Here is a 25,867-nt window from a genome sequence, read left to right as displayed (position 1 = left end):
GATCAAATCAAAAGCAGACTTGCTTAATGAGTAAACAAACAGGGAAACAGAGTCCATTTTTTTTATCAACCTCAAACAAAATAACAGTCAGAAAAAGAATGAAACAAAATGGGCCACTTGTTTTTCAAGTTGCAAGATTCACAACAGCATTGAGTTTTGAAAACATCAGCATTTTTCAATAGAAACAGATTAAGAAATGGTTAACCAGCTTTTGTAAGAAGACACCATGTGAGCAGCATACATTGAAATAAAACTATAGAGGAAATTTACAGAGAAAAATACAGTGCAAATAGAAGGCAAAGGTATCTTGAGAAATGAAGTGTAATACTAAATTAAGTAAAGGGCAAAACGTGAGATGAAGTTTCACAGAAAATCTGAGCTAGCTCCGGTTAAGCTTAACTTAGGATACAGAAACTGTTCGCCATGTTTGCTAGTGATCTCCAGTAACATTAATTACTAAGGTAATTTAAGCCATTCTCCTGCCAGATCTTGAGCCAGCCTGAGAGGCTGTAAGCATCATTATGCAGTAGCACGTGTGAGTATCCTACGTGAATCAATAATGAGAAGGGGGAAAGTGCAGAGCATAGATTTGGCTACAATTTAATATATCTGTGACTTTTTTTACATAACTTCAAAGACAATGCAAGGGAAAGAGAGTAGATGAGGAGATAGGACTGTCTACCAAGCGTGTATTACATGCTCCCTACAAATTATTTCAGAATCTAGAGAGAAAGAAGAAATTCAAGTCAGCATGTTTAATACATTTTTCTGATTCAATTTTCTTGAATGATTTTAAAGCGTAAACAAGCTTGTATTTTAGATTCTTTGTAAAATAAATCCCTTCATAGTGCAAATATAAGCATATGTTTTCCCTTTGCCCTCAGTCAGCTGTAGTTTAGGCATTAACAGGGACTTTCTGCTAGAAGCCTTTGTTCTTTTGGAGAGCCACTCCTCTGGGATTTAGGCTCCCTGGTTGGCCACTGTACCCAGCTCTCCTGATAAGACAGCAGGTGGATCTGAACAGCAGCCAAAGTTAATAACCTGCTGAACCAGGGACAGGAAGGATAGTAGCAATTACACAGGAAACATTTTCATTGAAGGAGTATTTCTCCTTTGATACTTCAAATATGAAAATTGATATTCATAGCCACATTCTACCTAAGGAATGGCCTGACCTAAAAAAGGTAATAAGAGTTTAGATATTCAGTGCCTTATGTTATCAGCAGCTGTTTCTAGCAGTGTAATTTTTGAGAGCAATGAATGAAGGGTTCTGTTGTAAATATCTCTAGGGTTTTGTCTAATTTGATTCTTTTTTCAGATATAAGATATTTGTACTGCATTACTTTGCAAAGCAAGAGTGCCAGTAAGAAAGGGTTAGAAAATTGGGCTCTGTTCCCTGCTCTTTATTCAGTCTGAAGCAATTCTTACATCTTTGTTTGGTTTTTTGAGACCTAAAATTGTCAGATGGTTAGGTATAAACTCCACTTTCCTGATAAAACCAGACCTGTCAGGTTCCCAAATGATATTCACTTTTGTTCTAAGTAAGAGAAATAAGCAAATATTAAATAAGATTAATGTTACCTGAGACAAAAGTCATTCACTTCTTATACCCACAGGCATGAAATTAATTAACTTCAATGGGAGTGGGGTCACTTTAAGTACAGTTAATTATGATGATTGTTTTACTTTGTTACTTTTTTCAGTTACTGGAAAGAAGTAGCATATTGTATTAAAAATACAAAATCTCAGCTGTCAGAACACTGAAGCTATAAGTCAACTTGTCTTAACTTTGAATCTTTGCATGGTAATGTTATTATTCAGTGACATAAATTAATTCTTGTCAGTAATAATTTTCATGATCCTGTGAAAAGTATTTGAGAATGGAAAGTGTCATTAGGTTGTCATGTAATAAATCTAATCCTTGTCTTAGATTATCAAAATCCTTGTAGTCATCTCATTCTTAATTAGGTTTTAGAGTTATTGCCTAAATAATTAAAATCCCAATTCAATATAGAGATATCTGATCACTTTTTGATTCATAAAGAATCACTTCTCCAATGCTACAAAGTGTACTGAAAAAAATCACATTAAACTATATTTATATATAGTTTATACACACATACATAAAGAAATATTTGCAATTAAAAATTGCATTCAGATTTCCAGAATAGTTAATTTTTATAACTCTTTATTGTTTCCATTCATCATAAAAAAAGGAGAGTAGAAAAGAGAAGACCTGAATTGTTCCTTCTTTCTTTATTAAGAGTCTGTGTTGGTTGTAGTTTGAATGAACATTCTCTGACGGTAGTATGGAACCATTTGATTTCATTGTGCCTGTCTTTGACGACAAAAGGTTACTATTATTTCAGCCACGCTCTTAGGCATCTGGCATGCTAACTGAAACTCTGTGTCACACTGTACATTTCTTTTAATTATTTTGAGGTTAATGATGGCAAACTCTCAAATACAAATATATATTAGCTGTATGTTTCTGTGATTTTTTTTTTTAAACATGACAGTCCGGTATCAGTTCAATATTAGCTAGAAAGCAGCTGGAAAATGTAAACAGCATATTAGGAAAAGTCATGAGAAAACCTGGTATTAAGAACATACATAGGATGATTTCTTCATTATTAGTGAAAAATAACATCATTATGCATAAAACCTCCTGGAAAGGAATTTCTGTTTCCTGATTTACCTAGGAAGGTCTTTTGAAACATGTATTTGAATTTCCTATTTATAATAATTAGAGCTTCTCAATGAAAAGCTCATATACACTGGATTATGTAGGTGAGGAGACAGATACTTTTTAGAACAATTATATCTGTTTTAAACAGACAGGGGTTTAAATATCCAGACTACAAAGACAGGTTACTCTTGCTTGTTTTAGATTTTGTTGTCCTTGTTTGTGCGATATCCCTATAAAAACATCTACAAAATTCCATCGTTCTGATTTTACATGATTTAAAAAGATTTTTTTTCTATATAGACTTAAAAATGTAATAAATTCACTAGATAAAATCTCTCCAAGAATCCCTTAATGTACAGACATACATCAAGACTGAATTTGCTATTGTTAGACCCTGTAGGCAAGGGTTACATTTATTTAAACACTGATAAAGAGGCAAATACCAAATTTTTAGAAGTTGATTTCCACCTGGTAGTTTTTGTTTCTTCTGTTCTAAAGATTGATTGATTCAGTGGTTTATTAATGGGCCTACAATAGAAAACAACCCTCAGAATTCCCCAGAGTCCTTTGAAAATTCAGGCCATTAACATAGTTCTCTACGTCTCATGCATGGAAAACCAATGAGGCAATCCTAACATACACATAGCACTAAATTTTTCTTTCTTTTTTTCCAGTCTTATAAATACTGAACCTTGAATCTAGAAAATTCTATTCTCAAGATACTTATTTAAGAGCTTAGGGACCCATAATAAGTATAAAACTTCATAGAAATAAATGTGAAATAAGTATTGTCAATACATCCAACTGGTAGCTGAGGGGAAGAAAAAATAAGTTCAAAAATAGACTAGTGAGTTTCTCTATTGCCTAAATGCTCCTTGAGCACCTTTAAGGTACTCGTTTTCTGTGCAGCTTACAATTGTAGTTAGCATGGAGCTAGTGAAAACCTAAAAGTTCTCATTAGGTGTCATGCACAAAATGTTCCCTAAATTTAAAAGTTCATATATATTTATAAAAGCCTGTAGATTTATAAATGTAAATAAAATACACATAGCTACATAGCTAAACATGGGTAAATAAAACATACATAGCATCAGTCATTAGCATCTCTGGCTGAAGACAGGAGGCTTGGTTCTGCACAACCTACATTAGGAGAGCTCACAGTGGCATTAATTAATGATTTGTTATCACAGGAAATTCAGGGCTGTATTCAGATTTTTTACACTTCAATGAAAGAAATGCCTGCTTTTACTCAGTTTCATTTTAAATGTGTCTTTACAGGAAGATGGGAATTCTGAGCATTGTTTTCAGTCTATTATGATATTTCAAGATTTCATTTATTTCTAATTTGATGATTTATGAAAGTAAAAGGAAATCAGCATCTTCCGTAGTTTGGGGGTTTTGGATAAACAATTTTTAATCTCTGGAAGAATCAGTGAGCATCTGAGCTTCTCCTTTTTAGCTTCTCTTGGCTGTTTAAATATTAATAGGCAAGAGGCTGACCTTCAGTCCTGCTGCTGAATCATGGAAGCTGAAAAGTGGAATCAATACACCTTTGTGCTAATGATTAACTGATCACAGATTGGAAAATTGTCAGCTCAATTTTCATATTGCCAAATACTTGATTTATTTTTTTCTGTGTTAAAATCATTCCAGTTAGAAACTCAATAGATTAAGCAACTTCAATGACTTCAAAATCAGTTACTTAAAGATGTTGTTGAACTGGGAACTAAAAGTTCAGATCTACAAACACCATTAGTCCAGTCCAGTTAAACTTCACCACTTCTGAGGTCACTGATGCTGCTTATAGGCTCTGAGCTGAGCATATGTGTGTTTCTCCTGAATGAGGTACTGCAAGATTTAAGAATTGAGATTTTTATTATTACGGCAGAGTGCTAACTAGCACTGGCTTTTTCTTCTTTCTGTTTTTTCACAGAGATACGGATATGGTGGATGGGTACAGCTGGATCATCACTGCAAGGTTTGGGCTGTTTGATGCTCTAAGCTGATCTTGTGTTGCCATCAGGAATACAAACTCACAGTAAATCTATTAAAAAGCAAAGTGGCAATAAGATTGGCTATGTGTTTAATACAGATTTCTCTAGAAGTCTTCATATCTTCTATGAGAAAAGTAGGAGTGTGAGGTTTATTGGCAAGTGAAAGGCAGGCTGGGTCTGATCTTGCTTGACCTTTTTATTACCATCCACTACTAACTTTGCAAAGGCACTTCTGAGCTACGTTAGTACAATTGGAACATGTCTTCAGGCGCTGTGAGTCTATGCGAACATGCAGAATCCATCTTCCTGGTACTGAAGTTAACACAATACATGTAATTTACTCTGATGGGGACAGAACTGGTTTCTTAGAGGCTTGATTCTGATCTCACTCAGAGCAGAGCATATTGGCAGTAAATTCAGTGACATTCACAGTTACACAATGTAAACCTTCTGAACGCGAAGTCAAAACGTTGCAGTTTATCTTTTGATTAAACCATTAAAAAAATTACCAGTATTAGTGCTTTTTTTACAGGAGGGCAAAAGGACCTAAGAGAGGTAAGGTTGATATGGCAAAATAATTCCCTTTGTACATCACTATTTACAAGTTAACTGTACCAGCTAGTTTTAAAGACGTTACCTCTATTACCATATAATAACTTTGGCAGTCAGATATCCCCGTCTATCTGAAACACCATCACAAGAAGCCAGCTTCCTCCCGTGACCTGTCAGCTCACCACTCCTAGGGATTTTGGAGAGCCTGTCACTGCAAATGGCATTGGCCTCTGGAAACAGGGAGATTAGAAAGATGGCATTAAAAAAAGGTCTCAGGAGACCTCAGTTCACTTTCCACCTCACTTCATATGTACCCGTCCTAGCTTGAAAAGCTTAATCTACATGTAATTGCCTACCGCAGGAATGTTGTGAGTTGTACAGAAACAGAAGGGGTAGAAACAATGCAAGATACTAGCCAGATAATTAAGGAAAAAGATATGAAGACAACAGAGGCTGCATAGTCAAGAGCGGTATGGACAGTATGGATATAGTAAGCTTCAAGACAAAAGATGCAAATTTAAAAGCACGCGTAGCTCAACAAAGAGTGTCAGCACATAACCCACCTAAAGTATTTGAAAAGTTCAAATAACTGGCTAAACCCAGCTGTGTTATGTAATGGCAGGCTGTATTAAGTGTTTTACAAGCGTTATCCTGTCTCCATCTTCTGACATTCAGACATGATCTCAGTGTAGGAAATTCATACTAGAAAACTAGAGGGATAAGTGAGAGAGAGATTTAGTACTTAGCATTTTCAGGGTGACAGTACTTCTCCCTATTTGGCTAACCTTGTAAAGAAAATAGTACCCAGTCTTCTTCATTGTTTCTTTTTTGTGACTTGGGTAATTTAATCATTCTCTGTAGAGATTCAGCTTTTATTGTCTTTAGAGAAGCAAGACTTGCATCTTAAAGGTAACCAAAGTATTTAAATATATAATGCCTGTTAATTTCAGTCGAACTAGACATTGCCTCATCCCTTTCTCATTTTGCAAAATCATACTTCTTTGTATTTGTATATATGCTTATATTAATGGCAGAAAGCTGATAAAATGGATACAACAGTGTGTCTGTTTATTGCAACATAATGATATACACACAGTAGTCATTCGATAATATGTAAGGCTATGCTGTCAAATGCCTAAGAACCATTTATGAGAAAGGACCACAGAGTATGAATGTTGGGACCAAGATATTACACTGAAATTTCATATCTGAGTCTAAGCAGACACAGGAGGGAAGAACAAGCCACTTGCTGAACCAAAGTGTAGATGGCACAGGTACAGGAAGGAGAGAATTGTTAGAGATATTTTTAGCAGCTCAGATGCTTGTTACAGGTCTGATGCTAAAATTCCTTGCTAAAAATAGTTTGGAAAGGAACTTTGTGGCAAGTCAATAATAGCCTTATATACTCGGTAGAGAATTCTGTCTAGCCTACTTCTGTCTGAAAATGTAGCATTAAAAAAGTGCATGGCAAAATAAAATCCTGTTCAGATATGTGGAGCTGAGGAAGTTAACTCTTAAGATTAAAAAAAAGCAAAAGCTTCTCGTATCATTCTGTGAAGAAGCATCAGGGTCAAACTGGAAGAAAATAATTACACGCATTTTTAAAGAAGTGCAATTTGGGATGTGACTCAGTACTTTAGTGATGGGATAATTTTAGATGTAGCTTGCTGAACCAAATCAGCCTGATGGACTTAATTCTTTAATATCTCTCTCTTAATTTCCATATAAATTAATTAAAGCCTTAAATATCAGATGATGTTTACCATAGGGATGGAATAGAATAGAATGGTAGCATTCTTCAGTGATGCCCTTAGAAAACTGTGTGAATTATGCAAATAAAAGTCCCATGTCTCTCATATTTTTAGCACTGCATCACTTGCTTTGGAGCCTGAAAAATTTTTACCTGATCCATGTTTCATTCTTAGTACTACAAAAAAAAAAATTTGAGAATTGTTTCCTAGTTGAGGTGTCTGGGTAATTTCTCATTTTAAAAATATCAGGTACGGATTAGTGGCAATGCCTAGAGACTACAGCAGTATGACTCACTTCCCAGTCACAGTGTTGCTGGACCAGATCTTTCTACCCTTACATACAAAAGCATGAATCTATTCAGTTGATCATTCTTTGCTTCTCTGCATAATCAAGTTTGTTGTTGCCAGCATATAATTCTGTGAGCTCAGCCTTGACCTGTAGCATGTTCACAAAGAATCACTTAATGCGAATGAAAACAGCAAACTGTTCAACTAATTCTTCAATGAGAACAGCACATGGCTTATTAGAAACCTTTCCTGTATTGCAAACCCTGTCACAGGTTTATCTCAGCATTTAAGTATGAGCGCTGTCAAAGCTGCTAGTAAAATTACAGTCTGTCTAATACTGTTTTCAGTACTAGTGGAAGAAAATATGTCTGAGCAGGTCAGCTGCTATGCCTTAGCCATGTCTGAGGAAAGAAGTTGCCAGTGTTCACAGGAATACTCCCAGTGGTAATCCAGTAAAGTCTGCACAATTTGTGTGTGATGCAGTGTTCACGTGTACTGTCTTTAACCACACCCCAAATATTTTTCTGTTTATTAGGCAATCTGCAGTAATGCACTGATCTTTTTTTAATGTATTGGAGTGTATGGCTAAAGTAAACCTTTCTGTCAGGTTGGAAAATCAATTTTACATGAAACTGATGTATTTTACCAGAGGATCAGGACTATATAGTTGTTATCGCTGACTGTAATATTTTGAGTAATTTTCACAACCTGTGATATAGCTAACAAGTAACTTGACAGTTTGCCAAGGCAACACAGTTAGATTTGTTGAAGAGACCTTTAAAATATTCATTAGGGCAGTATATTTGTGAATGATGTATGAAGTTAATAACAAATTCAAGGTTAAGTCTGATTTCTCAGAAGGAGGGACAGAAACCTAGCTCTGCGAGAAGTACTGACATTTTATTAGTTACTTCTGCTTTAGCATACTAGTAGCAAATACTCTGATTTAGCAGGGTTTTTATTTAGAAGAACTGACAGGATCCTAAATAAACCAATTTTATGAGGCAAAGTGGCCTCTGGAGAGAGAGAATTCCCTTCCCAGAAGGGTCGGAAGACTGCCCTGCGCTTAGCTTCTGTTTGCTGTGAAGGTGAAGGACTAGCTGCTGTGTTTTCTCATGTGGTTTTCAATTTTCAACTGCAGTTGCAGTGGGTTCTCTGTCCAGTACAGCTGCTGCATGACCACGCTTACCCATCCCAAACACACAGGGTCATGTGGATCTTCTGACTTCCATCCATTTCCATTTATCTCTGTGGTAGGTTCAAGCAACCAAAATGTACTCAGGCCTTGCAGGTATTGGGGAATTTTGTCTCATCAATTTGTGCAAGTGTAAGCCAATAGGAAGACTTGGTCTGTCTGTCTTTACAAGTCCATAGAAGCATGTGGATACCTACTACCGTAACAGACAATTTACTTTGCTTAACGTGATGACACTGTGCCTGTTTAGCCTCTTTGGACAATTGACAAATTGACCAAAAATTAAGTTTAAAAAGGATTTTTTAAATGTCCTTTTTAAGTAAGGACATCTTTAACTATGTTCATAGTTAAAGAAACAGTATTAAATTTCATGAGCTTTGTTTTAAACTTTGTAAGTTTGGAAATTGGTGGCTATGGGGAAGGTATTACACTAATTCAGGTAACAGTTTTATAGTGTGTTTAGGGTTTTTTTAGTGTGTTTTTTTTCCCCCAAATACAAATACTTCAATAATTCTTTTTTTCCCAAGGAGAAAATGTAATCACAAGACAACATAATAGGTCTTTTGTCTCAGTATCAGTGGTGATATGAAACAACTGGACTGAAATTAACACAGTTGCACAACCATTTCTGTAGTTACTAGGATCACCATGATGCTATTGACTTTAAAAGAACACACACATGGCCAAGGGGGAAATTTAGCACAGATTTAATTACAACCTTTTTTTGAGGTCAAAATTTGCTATGGGGATAAAATTGGATTAAGGTACCTGGTATCTTTTCCAAACAAATGTAGAGTCTTATGCATTGCAAAAGAAAGGGGATTTTTTTATTACAAAGAATTAAATCTGAACTATAAATGACTGTTTTATTAATGACTATTTTAAAATAGTCTTTGGTTAAAAATACCTACTGAATAAAAAGAACCAAATTCTGTCAGTTTCTGTAGGGAACACAATATACTCAAGTGACTATAAATTAGCATGTACTACTTAGTCACATTTATAATCTATGAAAATGTCTTTTCACAGGGACAGGCAAAGATGATGAAGGATGGAAAGGTTTTTAGAGTTATTCAAGAGAACTGCTGGGATCCAGAAGTACGGATTAAAGAGATGGACCTATCAGGTACCTCCATAAAGGAATTTAAATCATTGTGTCTCATTTAGAGTAACAGCACCTTCTCTGATAGTGCATCTGAAAGTGCTTAATAACAATGTCAAAATTAAAAGGTTAAGCATACTGATTCATTAGTTTACATCTGTTGAAAGTCAGCGAAAAGTGATGTGCTTTATACTTAGACTCAAATGGGACATATTCCCGTAACTTTCCTCATTTTCAGTAGCAAATTATTCCCCACATGGGCTCATAAATTTTGGTGGGACTTTTAAGACAGTAAGGAACAAGTTGACATAAATAAGGAAAAGGCAACATACATTCCAGGTATAGAAGTGATATGCGTAAAAGAAAAAAGCCCTTCTGTTTTTGTTCTGAATGTTAAGTTTACTCACAGGATGTTTTTTAATGTTTGTTTCCTTTTCTAATTTTTTTTTCTCTTTAAATGTTGCAGCTTCATTCTGTGTTTTTGCTAGAGGGCTCTGAGCCTAGAGAACTGGTGGAATTACTTTCTCACAAAAGATAGTTTTCCCAATTTAGAAAGAAACTTAAGCAGAAGCCAAATTTGCAATTTTATTTCCTATCAAGTTAGTTACATGCCACTAAATAAGGTCTGTAAGATGGGAGACTGTGGATGAGAGAAGGAACTGTAATCTGATCCAATTATTTTTTTTAGTTCTTACTAAAACTTATTCCAAATTACTTTTGTGAGAGAAATATTTATTTTTTCTTAGACTGAGGCCTGAATAATTCCTATATTAGTTTCTCAGTAGACATAACTTGAATATTTTCTCCAACTTTTCATAAGGAATAAACATCTGAATTACGTCAAAGAGCAGACATGTTATAAGCAGTATCTTCATGATAATTGTTTCCTTCTTTCGTGGGATAGCATGTTAGGAGATACTTTGGGTCATTCTCTTTATGGAGGTTTACTGCAACACATAACATCAGCCAATTTGGGAACTCAAGGGCTGGCAGGCAATTTATGTAAGCACAATTTAAATAAGTTTTAACTATCTTGTTTTCACCCTGGAGAAGCAGTATTTCAAACTCAAACCATTAGACATTTAATGGGAATGTTGGAATGTCTTTGCAACCTCTCTGAAATATGCTGCCGTGACTAGACTGTAATCACTCACTGAGTTAGCTGAGGGATTTTGGGGATTACCATGTCACTCAGCCACAGTGTTGATCATAAATAGCCTTTGGGCATCTTTCCCTTTCAGGTATTTCCCTCAACACTAATGGCAAGTCTCTACAAAACAATACTGCCTCATCTGTTTGCTGTAGACAACTGTAGAATTTCCTGTAGAAAACACAGGAGTGATTTTTTTTTCAACGTTTTGCAACAGTTCTCCAGAAAAGAAAATGTATCATAAAGCAGACACCACAATATTTCTCCACAAACTAAACAGTGCTTACTTGGTTAAAAAAAAAAAAAAAAAAAAAAAAAAGGCTAAAACTGTGTGTTAGAGCACCATCTGGTGACTTGTGCCATAAAGATGTCCCCTTTTATTACAGCACTGCAGAGATACAGGCATCAGCCAATTAAGTGTAAAAAAAAAAAAAAAAAGTCATAGTGTTTTTCATTCTTACATTCACCTAACGATAAAGACTATGGGCTACATTTAGTTTTTTTCTGTTTATAAAGCTGTAGCCACTTAGTTGAAAGACCATTGCCTGTAACACAGGCTGAGGTAAGTAATACCTAAAATTTTAACCTCCAAACATGGCTTAACTTTGGAACAAAGGTGCAAGGAGTTTCCCAGCTGAACAAAACTAGTATCAGTCACTGTAAGGCATTATTAACATAGAGAGATATCTTACAGCTTGATTGCTAAAATGCTTTGTTTGTGCAATGCCCAAGAAATCTTGCGAGCAATAAGAAATTTACCAAATTACAATAACAATAAGAAATGTACCATTGTACCAAAGAGAATAAAGTACTTCTCATAATCGTATGTCCTAGGTCTATTTGGTATACAAACCTGTGTCTTGATCAGCTCAATAAAACAAGCTATCAAGGTAATTCAATAAAACAAGCTGTAAAGGTAATTAACATCATGATTCTGTGACACAAATCATTACAATTCTGTTGGAGAAAATCTTTCAGTTAATCCTAATTGACTTTTCTTATTTTCTTTTTTATAAAACCCTCTGAAGACAGAATAAAGTAGTGGGTTTTCTGTGCTGATTCTTCTTCTAAAGCTAGCATCTGGAATGTTCAGCTTGGAAATCTACCTTTAAGGCTTATGATAAATTTGCTCAGAAGTGTAAAAATAGGTTGAAACCAGATACAATGCTTATTGTGGAAAATATGGTAAGAGTTCTTAAACATACTGGTCAAGTGTCCAGTAGCATATTGGTGGATAATACAACATAGGCTGTACTTTGGTATATATATAATTTTGTAGACCTAATCATTAACCCCAATCCATTGCTGCTGTATATATTAATCAGATCTTGTAAGAGGAGCCTGAGTCAGCTTCCCATCTTGTTTCCTATGTAAAATACTGAGAAGGAGGATAAATTATTTTGTTAAACATTAGAGTGCTTTGGCAAGGTCATTGTCTTAGAAGAAATTCTCCTAGGGTTTTTTCTGCCATCTTTTGCATTAGTAGTTTCATTACTAACAACCAAGTTCAATTTTTTAAAGCATGACAAAATATGTGCATAAATATTACAATCAGACCTAAAATTAAAAAAAAAAGTATAGTTTTACGTATAACTATTTAGTGAAGTCCTAATTATTGTTTCTTGTTAATTCTGTTGTTAATCTGCTAGGTTTGTTGTGTTCATTCCTGTTACCCATCACATACAAAGTTACGGTATAGATTTCTGTTTGAATGGAAACCAAGCAACACAGACTTAATTCTCTCCATTGCTAACATCAAAACTATTTGTAAAAAAAGATTTTCTTACAGTTACAACCTCAGCAGTCCAGACACAGCATGAATGAAACCTAACACAATATAGCTTTGGGGAACACTTTAGAAAACATTGTTTGACAGCCAATGTTAACATGACATTGTTTATCTTTGAGGTGATCTACATATTATTTATTAAACATATATGATATACTTGACCCCCAAATAAACTTAAGGTACTGTATTCTGTCAGTTTAGCACCACATTCATTTATGTGAGTAACATTAAATTGCTATTTTAATTTGTTGTAGATGTGCATACCACATCCTTCAAAAATGAAAATACTTAGTTTCACAAATAATCTAGTATGAGTATGAAAGTGTTACTTTTCTTTCAACTTAGCAAAAGTATTCCAGTCCTAATAAACAAATACACTACAAGAGTTATTGCCATGTTCCTTAATTAGAAAAAAAAAATATTCCATCCATGTCACTGTTAGTCTTTCTTACCATTAAAGCTTTTACCTTCTACCTTTCAAACCAAAGTGCTTGCTTATTTTTAACATTTTATAAAAAAAAATAATAATAATAAAAAGGAAACATTAATAATTGCTTTTTCTTACTCAGGAGTCACAGTCCAAGTCCTTTCCACAGTCCCTGTAATGTTCAGCTACTGGGTAGGTTCCTACTAGCATATTCTGTAATTCATATGTTACAAAATTATTTAAAAATTAATGCATCCTCCTATAAATTAGATGATTGAAGTAGTAATTAGAGCACTAAAGTAAATGGGGAATTGTTCTGCTGTGAAAAACAAAAGATAAAAAAATAGTCAAGCTGTCAGGAGAGCCCACAGGGTGTCCTGGAAAAGCTCCATACTGGGGTACACTAGTAAGAAAGAATGAGACAATATTTATTCTGGGGACCTTGTGGGGATAGCTGGAAACATGGAGAGAGAATTTACACAGCATGCATCCATGGTAGACATATATGTACAGATTCTATGGAAGCTAGACATGAATCAATATTTTCTCATGAAAAAAAGAGTTAAAAGATATATTTGTGGTCTTGTCTCACTTTCTTTTAAATGTGGCATGGGACTTATTGACTTAGAATGCTTTGAATCTTACAATTCAGTAGCAATTTTGAATTAACATGTTCCCTGCATGGTGATCTTGAATGCATCAAAGAAATAAAAACAGTCTGAGAAGATAAATCACAGTAAAATGCTGTGTAAAATGTTCTAAATACGTTCTCAATTTCACTATTTAGTTATGTGTACAAATTGAGTTGTTACATGTAAACAGATAAGCTACATTAAAAATAATTGTGTTAAGCCCACATATAAGCAGTAACACTGATGTTCAGAATTTCTTGTTGGGTGACATATCTTTAAAATTTTATTCTGGTATTTATGAGAATATTTTCCATTAAATATGTATTGGGGGGGAAAGGGAAACTGGTTTTATGGATATTGCAGCTCTTTTCTTAAAATTATGACTGTTACCTCCTTCTAAACGTTAGAGAGGTTTGCTCCAGTTTTCTCTGTAGAATTCTCAGGCTCCAGCATCTCACACTTATGTTTATCTCTTCAAGTCCAATAATAGGAGAGTAAATATTCATTGGTATGTTTAAAAATTATACACTGGGGTTTTTGCATTGGGTTACGCAAAACCAGAGTACTGGTTTACACAGAGGGCCAGGTACTTAAGAGCCTCAGCAGCCTGGGCTTTATTACACTCTCCTGAGCGGCAAAGGCAACAGCAGTTGGAAAAATATTCAAGACAAGAAGCAGAACTGCACCCAGAGGTTTTAAAGCGAGGCAGAATTTAGCCCTACTGGTTTTCACCTATTCAGAACTCTAAAGTAAATTTGAGGTTCAAACTCTGTCTCTGAATTGTTTGCAGTGACATTTATCCAATATCTTCCAAAGGCGATAACATTTGAGAACTATATTTCAATGTACTATTCTGCTTAATATCTTACCAGGCCAAACCTCAGGATACTTTAGATCTAGCCCAGATATTAAATAATGATTTAGCTGCTACAGTAAGAAAGTACCCCAAGAGGTTTGTCGGCTTGGGTACGTTACCTTTGCAAGCTCCAGACCTGGCTGTGAAGGAAATGCATCGCTGTGTGAATGAACTTGGATTTCCTGGAGTACAAATAGGATCCCATGTCAATGAATGGGACCTGAATGCACCAGAACTGTACAAAATTTATGCTGTGAGTAAATTTTTCTTTCCTTATTTGGGGAAATTCTGTCTAAAAATATCTTGGGACATATTTTGGAGTATTCTGCCTGAAAATATCTTGGGACACATTCAGTCATCAACTAAATTGTATAGGTACATTGAAACAATTAAGCCTTCTAACCTGCTTAGTGATCAGAGAGATTCAGCTTTAATTATATATGATAATTCATTGTAGGATATAGTGATAATAATACAGGATAAAACACTCTGAAACATACTTTGTAATAATGAATAACAAAATCTTTTTATTATATGAGTTCTCACTCTAGAGTTGCCTTCTTTGTTTGTGAGGATAAGTGCCGTATCAAATAAAGCATTTCTGCACTGTTTGCTTTTGGGTTCAAGTTACTGTATCCAGTCCTGTTGAGATAATTGATAAAACTCCCTGAGATTTTCAGAGACACCTACAGAGCCAAAGTACCATACAGAATTACACAAAATGGATCTTAAGTTCCAAACTGAATGTATTGTTTATTAAATGGATTTATAAATTGCATTTCTTAAACAGCCTGAGGTCCAGATGAGGGTGGTCATTTGTCTCAGTTATGGGGCTTAATCAACGTACAGTCTGTATCTGTTTCACAGGTTATTATAGCTGTCAGCTTGAAATTGATCCATAGAGGTTATTTTTCAGAAGGCTGAATTTATTCAAGAATTCTGGTAGTGCAGCATCTGGACTGTTTGTTTTTATGGTCATATACAGTCAGTTATCAGCTTCCACTCTTGGAGGTGCATATGTTCACAGAACCACAGCATGGCTGGGATGAGGTTGGAAGGTACCTCTGGAGGTCATCTGGTCCAAATCCCTCCTCAAGCAGGGCCACATAGAGCCAGATACCCAGGACCATGCCCACATGGCTTTTGAATATCTCCAAGGATGGAGACCCCACAACCTCCTCTGGGCAACCTGTGCCCGTGCTCCATCACCCTCACAGTAGAAAAGTGTTTCCTGATGTTCAGAGGGAACTTCTGTGTTTCAGTTTGTGCCCATTGCCTCTGGCCCTGTCACAGGGTGCCACAGAAAGGAGCCTGGCTCCATATTCTTTACACCCTCCCTTCAGGTATATATATAAATTGATGAGATCCCCGCTGAACCTTCTATTCTTGGGGCTAAACAGTCCCAGCTCTCTCAGCATTTCCTTATAGGAGAGATGCTCCAATCCCTTTTGGACTCCCTCCAGTAGCTCCATTTCTCTTTTGTACTGGGATCTCTCTCTTATACTATACATTCTTCAGCTTATGTTTAACACATGTAGGTAATAACTTCTGTCACTTTTAGAAACATCCCTGTGTAATAAAGATTGTGAAATGAAGTCATATTTGATAATTAACTTTATCAATCTACTGAGCCAGTTACTGAATTGCTATTTTTGGTTTACAAATGTAGATGGCAATAGCTCCCTATAACCCAAAAGCTGCAGCTTTATTTATGCATGTATGGGTAAATAAAACCAAATTTTTCAAATGTGTGATAATCTCCTTAGCAACAAGAGGAGGTCCAGAAATATATCTGACAAAATGAAGCAGTTAAATCCTGGTTAAGCATATGAATTACTCTAATAACTGTATGTTTAAATTTAAGCACATAGTTAAATTACTCAGTCAGAATCAGAACCCTGTATTCCTTTCCAAAGATGTCAGTCATTCTGGAAAACTTAATATACTTGAGTCGAGATGGATTATTGATCAGAATACAGCTAGATTTCGAGCTCTTGGGGTGGATTAGGAAGAGTTTTAGCTATTTTTTTAGGCCAGGCAGAGGGCCAAAGGGGACAAATGCAGTGCAACTGCAATGAAAATTCCTGAAAGCAGCTGGAACAATTCTGCAATACCATCCTAAAATGGTTCTATAAAACGTTATGAGAATTCATCCTTATATGCGTAATGAAACCAAAATAATACTAGTTTGAACCAAGTTTTATACAGGATAGCTGACAAACACAGCTAAAAAAGTGGGTTTGTACCACATTAATCTGAGGAACACAGGCTTACTAAAAAGGTATCATCATCAGCGTTTCCAATCCTGTAGTCTCAAAAAGAACTTCAAAACTGAGTGAGGCCTTCAGGATATGGCCCAGAGGAGTAGAAATAACCAACTATTGCTTATAGTTCTTACTTCTGGGCCTATTTTCATTACTAGTACTAATGCTTAGTACAATTTTGCAGGTAATCTTGGAAGCATTGGCTAAGAACCAACATACGTTTTGGTATGATTAGTCAAGATTCCGATTTTTTTCTTTTTGCTGCAGGCTGCTGAACAGTTGAATTGCTGTCTCTTTGTGCATCCCTGGGACATGCAGATAGATGGAAGGATGTCCAAATATTGGTTTCCCTGGCTAATAGGTAAGTGCCTATTTACTTTGCTTAATCTGCATTTATGAACTGTCCGTGGATTATGCCCAGAAGATTATTGCAAAGGTACTAGTAAAGAGAAAAACTACATGACTTTTCTGTAATTATTTTTTTAAATCAAATACTATGATTAAATCTGTTGTGTAACTTGAGCAGTCATTTTTTTAAGCTTGTTCAGTTTGTCTAACTTTTAAATACCTAGAAATAAAAATTATTCAGACTGGCAACAGAATTTAGTATTCTTTTTTGTCCGAAATACAAAGAGGAAATGACTAGGGAAAAGTGAATTGTCTCTGAAATCAGCTCCTGCAAAATAACGTGAGTAAATGAAGGAGTAGGCAAAACCAAACATTACTTCCTAGAATTTCTTATATTATTTCTTAGGAATAATATAGAGAGGAAGTAAATCTAAGTTGACATCAGCTGTAGCTGAAACAACATGTACTTTGAAAGCTCCCCACAAATGCAGGGAACTATCTAGTTTCTCTTTTTTCCCCATCTGCTAGGTAAATCAGGACAACATTAAATAACGCGAGGTAGGTTGTACTGTTACCTATAAATGTTTAGACCTGATTCCACCTTCACTTATTCTGTTTTGCATTGTTTTGTTTTGCACTGCCTCCAATAGAGGTGTTTTGAAAAACATACACTATATACATATAATATACGTTCTGCAATATACACCAGAAAATCTTAGTGTCCCAATCACCAGTGCATTATCTTAAAACAATATCAGTTAGTCTTTATCAGAGCAGACTCAACAAGATTTAAAAAGAGACTAAAATTATTGCATTTACTTAACAAAGTGTAATTAAAAGATTTTCCTACTAAGCCTAATAAGGCCTTGCATCTGAGTGTATGGTAAAACATTAATGAAAGACAACATTTTGAGCTGGATAGGTGTTGTTTTTCCCATAGATGAGGGAAACTCAGTTCCTGACTTCAAGCTGGATGTCTGAGGTTAGCCATCTAAATGGTGTGATATTATAAATGTGTCAGGTGTGCTGAGAAACTGAGGCCTGATGTAGGAACCTAAAATGCTGTTTGTTCCTAACACTGGGCATCCAAGTTATCCAGTGGCAAAGAGCGAGAGAGGTTATTTCCAGACTGTAGAAACTGGCACCATGTCATAACTCAGCCCCAAATCTATGTTGGAGTAATCACCAGCATACCTGTCGCACTTTCCACACAAAAGAAACCCAGAAGGACAGGTGAGAAGAGGACGTGGCATATTCCAGACTTGCCTTTGAGCTGGGATAACTGGGGAATCAAGCCTGTACTGCACATTTCAGGACATACCCAACATGCCTGCCCGCCGTCCTAGTGGTGTAGGACAAAAACTGGGCTTAGAATTCAGAAGGTCTTAGCTTCCAGTCCTGTGTGCTCATTTCAGTTAATGTTCAGCTCCTTGTTACTTTAATAGAAATAATGTGTAACCTTTGGCAGCTGCTCTGTAACTATTACTTTTTTGGTAGGCACAGGGCTAATTAAAGAAAATGAAGATAACATTTCAAACTCAAATAGGAAGATAGAAAAAATAAAACTATCATACAATAAAACTTTTTTTGTTCATAGGCATGCCAGCAGAAACAACCATAGCCATTTGCTCCATGATTATGGGAGGAATTCTCGAAAGATTTCCTAAGCTGAAAGTTTGCTTTGCACACGGAGGTAAATAAGACACTATGTGAAGTACCTGTTCTTTATTTGAGCATGCTACAATTGTATTTTCTGCTATGCCAGCTAATAGGGTTAGCACTTTAAGCCTGCCATCAGCTGAGTACTACTACCCCAAAGAAGATAAGCTGCCACGTCGGCTGCTTGTATGAACACTCTCCAGCCTGTTTCAGCCAGTGTTTGAACTGTTATAATAGCCTCTAAGGGAAATGAAGAGGAAGGGAAGACAGGAAATAGTTTGGGGAAAGGGACAGGGAAGCAGCAGGAGGAGTCTGGGCATCACAGCAGTGAAGAAGTGGGGACAACAAAGAAAGAAGCTAATGAAAGGGAAGGAATGAAAAATTGCTGGTTCAGAGCACTTTCTTTCTAAATAGCTTACCATAAAACTTACACATCTCTGTGGATAATGTGACTTTTTTAGCCCCTGCATATTTTCAGCTTGTGTTACTAAAAATTTCTCCTTGCAGGTGGAGCTTTTCCATACACAGTGGGGAGAATCTCCCATGGATTCAACGTCCGCCCTGATTTGTGTGCTATGGATAATAAGGTGGATCCAAGAAAATACCTTGGTTCATTTTACACAGACTCTCTTGTCCATGATCGTGATGCCCTAAGGCTGCTAACAAGTGTAATAGGAGAGGTGAGTTCTAATGCTTCCAGAAGCAGGTGAGTCATTCTTTATTTAATTCTCTATGAAACAGCAAAAGGAGAAGAGAAGAAAAGAGGAAGAAGACAGCTCATTCACCCAGTAAAATCAGAAGCTGAGCTATTATAAACTGACATGTTTCTCCCATGTTGATAATGCTTTTACTATATAAAGTTATTGAAATGGTGGTTTTAATCCAGGAAATCATGCTCTGTGAACCTTAGTTCAGTGAGGCTAGTTCCATGTATAAGTTTGGTCCGGATGGGACTGCAAACAAAGACTGCTTCATTTGGAGCCTTGTTTTCAAATGGTTTAATTTTCAAATTCAAGTGTATACTTGTAAATATTCAGGAAGGGGGTGAAGATGACATCACTCATGCCAAGCTCCAATGGATCACTACAAATCAACACGAGAGACGTATTTGTGTCTTGATCTCTGGACCTCATGGGGTTTCTGCAGCTAGCAGGCAGATACCTGCCAGGTGTCAAAAACAGAAATGCAGGCTCTGACACTGACTTTCTTGTCTTAACAACTGTATTCCTGTTTCCTGTATGTTAATTTCTAGGCTCACATACTACTTTCTCACATATGGGGCTGTTGCTGTCATCAGGGCCTCTTTTATGACGAAAGTTCACAAAGACAGCTAAGCCAAATATTTTCTTTCTCTCTACAGAAAAGTTACTGTTAATTGCCCATTTTCACCTCTAGCAGAGTGAACAGGTTACTGCAACAAATCTATATTAGAACTGGCCAAGAAATGACTTGCCTAGGCCAGCCAAAAATAATAATGCAGAGCTCTTGCTTTCTTTATCATGGTACTCTGAGCCTTTGAAACCCATGGGTTCTCAGTTTGTGCTGCACAGGAAATCTGTGTCTTTGAAACTGGACTTCTACCTGCAGCTCCCCTACAGTAGTTGTGCCTTTTACAAAAAGTTTGCGTTTGAAGATCCGTGAAACATTCAACAAGGTGATAGCACAACAACAGCTTGAAACAATACTATAGAAAGTTTTTGTAAAGTGTATATGTATGTACACATACGGTGACACTACAGCTCTAAGGAGAAGAGAGAGAATACCTCTTAAGTAAATCCACCATGAACAAAAAAATAGATTTATGAAAGGAGCCCTATAAAATGTGCAAGGGAATGACCCTGCAGCCTAGTTCTGTTAGAAACAAGTAAGATAAAACCCAGGTCAGTTTACTTGTCGAAAGATCTGCTAATAAGCTGTTAGTATTGGAAAGTTCTTATAACATCAGTGGGTATTAACTTGGGTGGCATTTGCTAAGTTCTTTTCATATGTATAGACCTGTTATAGCATATTTTTGGCAGTGCTAGTTCTCATGAGCACTGCTGGAGAGATCTCTGTGTCAGGGATGAAGTTTTAGGCACCGGGTGTGTTACTAACAAAATACTATGGCTCCAGCCCAATATGGATTTCTTTTAATTTCTGTTACCAACCTCTAAATAGTAAATATATCATGGTCAACAGCCCATGACTTCTTACCTTGAATTACCTTTTGAATCTAACTGTAGCTTACAGTAATCGAGTGGCTTTAAGTACTTTTGCAATAGGTTTAAAAAATTTTACCACATGATGTGCACTTCCATTTTACAGGACACCCAAGGGCTTAAGGAGTAACAGTTCAGCTCTTGTCTTCAGTTATCTCCTTTACTGAGACATCTCCCCAAGTCTAGACCATGTTCATCCTAAGTATATTCTCATTCTAAATGCAGTTATAGTACAGAGGGATGAGTCTAGCTCTTGAATTTTAAATTGCTATGCTTAGGTGGTCAGATTCCCTTCATTATTGCCAAGGAAACAAGATCACTCGCCTGTTTCTTTTTTTTTCATTTTAAAATGTTGAGAGACATGTTTTGCCATTGTTAGAAAGACCTTGATAAATTAGAATCTGTGTGACTCAGCGTAGCTGAGACTCACAAGTTCTTTTTCTGTTTTGATTCTGTTAGGCTAAACTGTAGATGTCAAGAGCAAAGCAGGAGAGCAAGTACAACAGGATGCTTAATCCATTGCTGAAAAACTTAACTTTTTTGTTGTTGTTGTTTTAATTTGTATAGAATGCAAGTCTCAGAGCAGTTCTGCTTCAGAGTAACAAGTTAGCTTTGCATCTGAAGGCTGCTCTAAGCTATGACTGTTGTGGGACGGCTGCTGTCTCTGCACCACACTCAAACTGTAACTTCTCTGCATTTCTTCCTAGGAAGTGACACATAGACTTTGGCCCTTAATCACGATTAGTCTTTGCAACTGAAATTTAGTTGTTTGAGAGGGAGGTTATGGACTGTAATTGGATAATCTAAAAGTCACTCAGCAATAGCCTCTCTGGTGTCATTTGTTTTGTCAACAGACTTCTGAAATTCAGTTTCTTAATGCAATAAATCTGACCAGTGTACTACATGGGATGTTGGAGTCATCTTTAATTCTCCTCTGAGTATTCTGAGCTCAAGCAATGTAACATCAGGTGGAACCCCAGTGCTGAAAAGTCACGGGTCAGGTCCCAAAAACTTCAATGCTTTTAACATTCAGAAGAACTTGGGGAAAAAAGTACATTTTCTTTCTCTGTTTAATAGCCTAAGGCATTTTATCCTTGAAAAAAGCATTCGCATCACATTTTCAAACTTTATAACCATGAAGATTAGAAAGTCCCCTCTTTCCAATGAGAGTTGATGTTCTCACATAATACTATTCCACGAGTCAAAGGCTTAAAAAACATCAAATATCTCAGTGTTTTCAGTGCAGTCGTGTGTTAGCAGAGTAACACATACAAGATTAATAAATGCTGGGCTAAAAACAATGTGATTGGATCTTGGGGACACTAACTTTGCAAGCTGAAGGTTTGAAATAGGACAGCTCTCTAGAGTATAGCTAAGAGCTGTGCAGGAAGGGCATCAGTGTATGTAAAGATGTGCTTAGTCATGGCTTCAGGTCTTTAGGGAACAGCCATTGCCTGGCATGAGAATGTAATTTGTTCGATTTGAGCTTATGAATATTAACATCCAGTGACAGCTGCGATGAGTCATGCACGTTTCACTTCATCCCTTCTTAGTTTTGGGTGCAGGTTAATTGGAGCCTATCCCAGTTAAAGGAAGCAGAAATACACATTTCTGAGAAAGGATTTTGGAAGACTGCAAAATTGCTGCAGTCCTTCACTCCCCCCATGATGAGATAACATGAAGTGAATACAAATAAACACAAAATCCCTAATGATGCTGGCTATAAAAAGTGAAGAACTGGGTTGACAGGGGATTATATGATTCATTGTATCTCTACAAAAACTTTCCCATGGAGATTCCCTCAAGAGCCATCACCCACAGGTAAAACATTCTCTGGCCAGAAGCTGCAACTGAACTGGCTACAATCTGGCCTTTTTCTGAGATGTATCCTGATAGTAGGAAAAAAGCTGAGATTCAAGGCTTATACAATTTGTACTAATATGAGGACAAACTCATGTCTGGTGCTCTTTGAGATTAATTTTAAGATTCAGCTCTCCATTACTGTGAAAAAAGTTCTGTTGAGTAGAAGGGTCCACAGAGGTTAGTCATTAGCTGGTTGTTCCTTTCTAAAAGGAGAGATGCACTAATCAAGGTATCAAACTATAAGTCCTCTAGAGAAAACTGACTTTGTTGATATACTTTAGAATAATGTAATAATACATCTATTTTGCCGGGAGTATGCTGCAGAGACTTCACAGGAGTTCTCTGAAGCTGACTGCTAAAGACAGTTATTGCAACCCCCATTTTATGGATGGGTACAAAACTGAAGCTCGGAGAGTATAAATGAATAGCCTACTATCACTAGTAGCAGAGCAGTAATATTGCTTATAATTTTTTCTCATTAATTTACAGTTCTTAATTTTACTGCTAATGAATAGATCACATGAATAGCTGTGAAATACTTCAGAGGAAAAGAAAAATAGGATTGAAATTATATATATATATTATTCCAATGAGGGCATGGGATTTCTTTCTGCTTTGGTATAAAGGAGGTGTAAACAAAAATGTACAAACCTTGCTGGCTTACTTAACCTTGACTAATAAACAGCTGGGCAGACACTGCGTTTCCTTCTCCTTTACTTAGAAAACCATTTTCTCATATAAACCTAGTATGCTTATTGGTTGTTTTGTGTTTTTTTTTAATTGGCATACATTTGTTTTTCATTTCTGAAGAGAATGTCTTGGTTTCAGATTGAATATAAGAGAATGGATTTACCTGCTTAAAAGTAGACACATCCAAATATATTTTGTTTAATCTACACTCAGATTGATTTAGTAGGCAGAGGGTATAAATCCTCCTTGTCTAATCTTAACAGTAAGACTTCTATAATAAATTGTAACACAATACAGGACAGAACAATAGAATGGGTATCTCTTGATTGGATTCCGTGTTTTGTACAGTCTTTCAGACGCTCTCGGGTGACATCTACTGGAGGTAAAAAAAAAAAAAAAAAATTAAAAAGCAGCAGATGACAAATAAGAACGAATCATTTCATAAAATAACTGAATTTTGTTTTCTTCATCCTATTTCAGTATTGGTAACTGAGTTCAAATATTATAACAACAGTCCAAAATTCATGAGCTTGACTTCAAATTCATGAGACATTTAAAAACATACATTTTTAATGGAAACTGTGGTTTTCAAATATTCATGTCTCCAGGAGATGAAGCTTAAAGGAGAACAGACTTTTGATAAAATCAAGAGTTGGCAGTGTGGATTTTTGAAGGTAGATAAAATGGAGAAATATCATTTCAGTGTGAAAATGAACCTCTAACAATACAGACCTATTGAGGAGCTGCCTATTTCTTTTCATCTCTGATAACAGAAATGTTCCATACAGATTTTTATTGAATTTTCTTTTCACTGACTTGCTCTCAGAAACAAATCATATCATGTTACTTATATTCTCAGATACATGTTTCAAACACACAGCTACTATCCAATCCCAGGTAAAGACAGCGACACTTTAAAAAAATCACACTTCAAAAAATACATTAAATATCCTAAGTGAGATTTTGGTTTTGTTATTTGAAGCTGAATACTAGTTAAATTAAATATTTTTTATTTAAGTGATTGTAGTAATTCTACATTGTACCGTGTTTTAAGTAGTATCACATTGCAATTATTGCAGCTTCTAAAGTTTCACACAAAAGATAATTTTGATTTCTTTGTATTTTTTATTACACGTTCTTCTCATATATATATATAATTGAAGTTTGTGTGTGTATGTAGGGTCAAGAATTTCAAATTCAGGAATGCAAATCCAAGCATTTTTTCTGAGTTTGGTGGAGAGATTCTTAAAGGAATGTGTCAAAAGCTCTCATATTCATTTTGGACTGCACACAAGAGTGCAGAGCACAGAGTGACCATGAAAAAGAACCAAAAAGTAAAAAAAAACATAAGGAAAAATTCTGTGTGACCTTTATTGGCTATTTAATTTATGGCAACACTTAACCAAGATTAATCACTGTATTTTAGGTAAGCTACTTGCAGAAGCAGTGTGAGTAGCACAGGGGAACAACAGATGCCTTTTTGTTGTATTTCAAGCCAGCACCACAGTACAGAAAATCAATCTGAGCAGGAAATTACCATTTGTGTTTTATTCACCTGAGCAATCTACACTCATTCCCATCGGCCTGGGATTTGCATTTTGAACTTTCTGTGTATCAGAATAAAGATACACCAAACTTTACTTAGACATCACAAAATACATTAAAAAATACCCTGTACTAATTTCGAACTTAGATTCACCCAATAAACTCTTGAGTCATTGTTTTCAAGCATTGGTTTTTTCTAATGAAAATTGAAACCCAAAGATTATCTTCATATTCACTTTCATATTAATTAGTCCAATTTCATAATTAGTCAGTCCAATATATACATGTAATTTCCTGCCCCGTGGTTTATTATAAATTCCAGAAAGCACATGCAACTATATTGTTTAATGTTACTACAAAATGTACGTGTTTTTTTATTACCAGGACAAAGTTATTTTGGGGACAGATTACCCTTTTCCCCTTGGGGAACTGGAGCCTGGAAAACTGATTGATTCAATGGAAGATTTTGACAATAAACTGAAGGTATGATCTTTACCTTTGGGGTTTTTTCCCATCCTTTTTAAGCCTCTGGTTTTAGATGTGAGATAAAACACTGAAAAACCAGTGCAGTTCACTGATTTCTGCAAAGACTGGAAAAGGTCCTTTAGTCTCTTTGCAGCAGTTCATTTTAAAGCATGAAGAGAACCATTTGGGTAAAATACAACTTAAGCACGCACAAACATTTATATGTACTTTGTTTTTACAGGATAAACTCAAGGCTGGAAACGCTCTGGAATTTTTGGGTCTTAGCAGAAAACAGTTTGAATAATTATGAAGATGTAAAAGAGACCAAACTTTGGAAATAATGCTGAATCCTTAGGGATACTTCTCTTTGCATGTGCAATTATACAGGGGGGAAATAAATTTAACAAGTA

At 35.9% G+C, this 25,867-nt stretch overlaps 1 protein-coding gene across 4 annotated transcripts; it reads left to right on the top strand.

Annotated features, from left to right (window-relative positions):
- Positions 1–1,024: 1,024 nt before the first annotated feature.
- ACMSD (aminocarboxymuconate semialdehyde decarboxylase) lies at positions 1,025–25,867 on the top strand. Of its 4 annotated transcripts, none has more exons than XM_040603282.1 (11): positions 1,025–1,184; positions 4,623–4,667; positions 9,499–9,595; positions 13,080–13,129; positions 14,442–14,678; positions 16,957–17,050; positions 18,635–18,730; positions 19,204–19,376; positions 21,602–21,634; positions 25,377–25,475; positions 25,699–25,867. In XM_040603282.1, exons 1-11 carry the CDS (start codon positions 1,128–1,130, stop codon positions 25,759–25,761), a joined length of 1,044 nt encoding a protein of 347 aa, XP_040459216.1. In that variant the 5' UTR covers positions 1,025–1,127; the 3' UTR covers positions 25,762–25,867. The 4 variants fall into 4 exon arrangements, with proteins under 4 accessions (XP_040459216.1, XP_040459219.1, XP_040459217.1 ...); XM_040603284.1 differs by lacking the exon at positions 1,025–1,184 and adding an exon at positions 1,196–1,275; XM_040603285.1 differs by lacking the exon at positions 4,623–4,667.

The sequence above is a fragment of the Falco naumanni genome, chromosome 8 (genome assembly GCF_017639655.2).
Source record: "Falco naumanni isolate bFalNau1 chromosome 8, bFalNau1.pat, whole genome shotgun sequence".
NCBI lineage: Eukaryota > Metazoa > Chordata > Aves > Falconiformes > Falconidae > Falco > Falco naumanni.
This window is presented reverse-complemented; position numbering and strand designations above follow the sequence as displayed.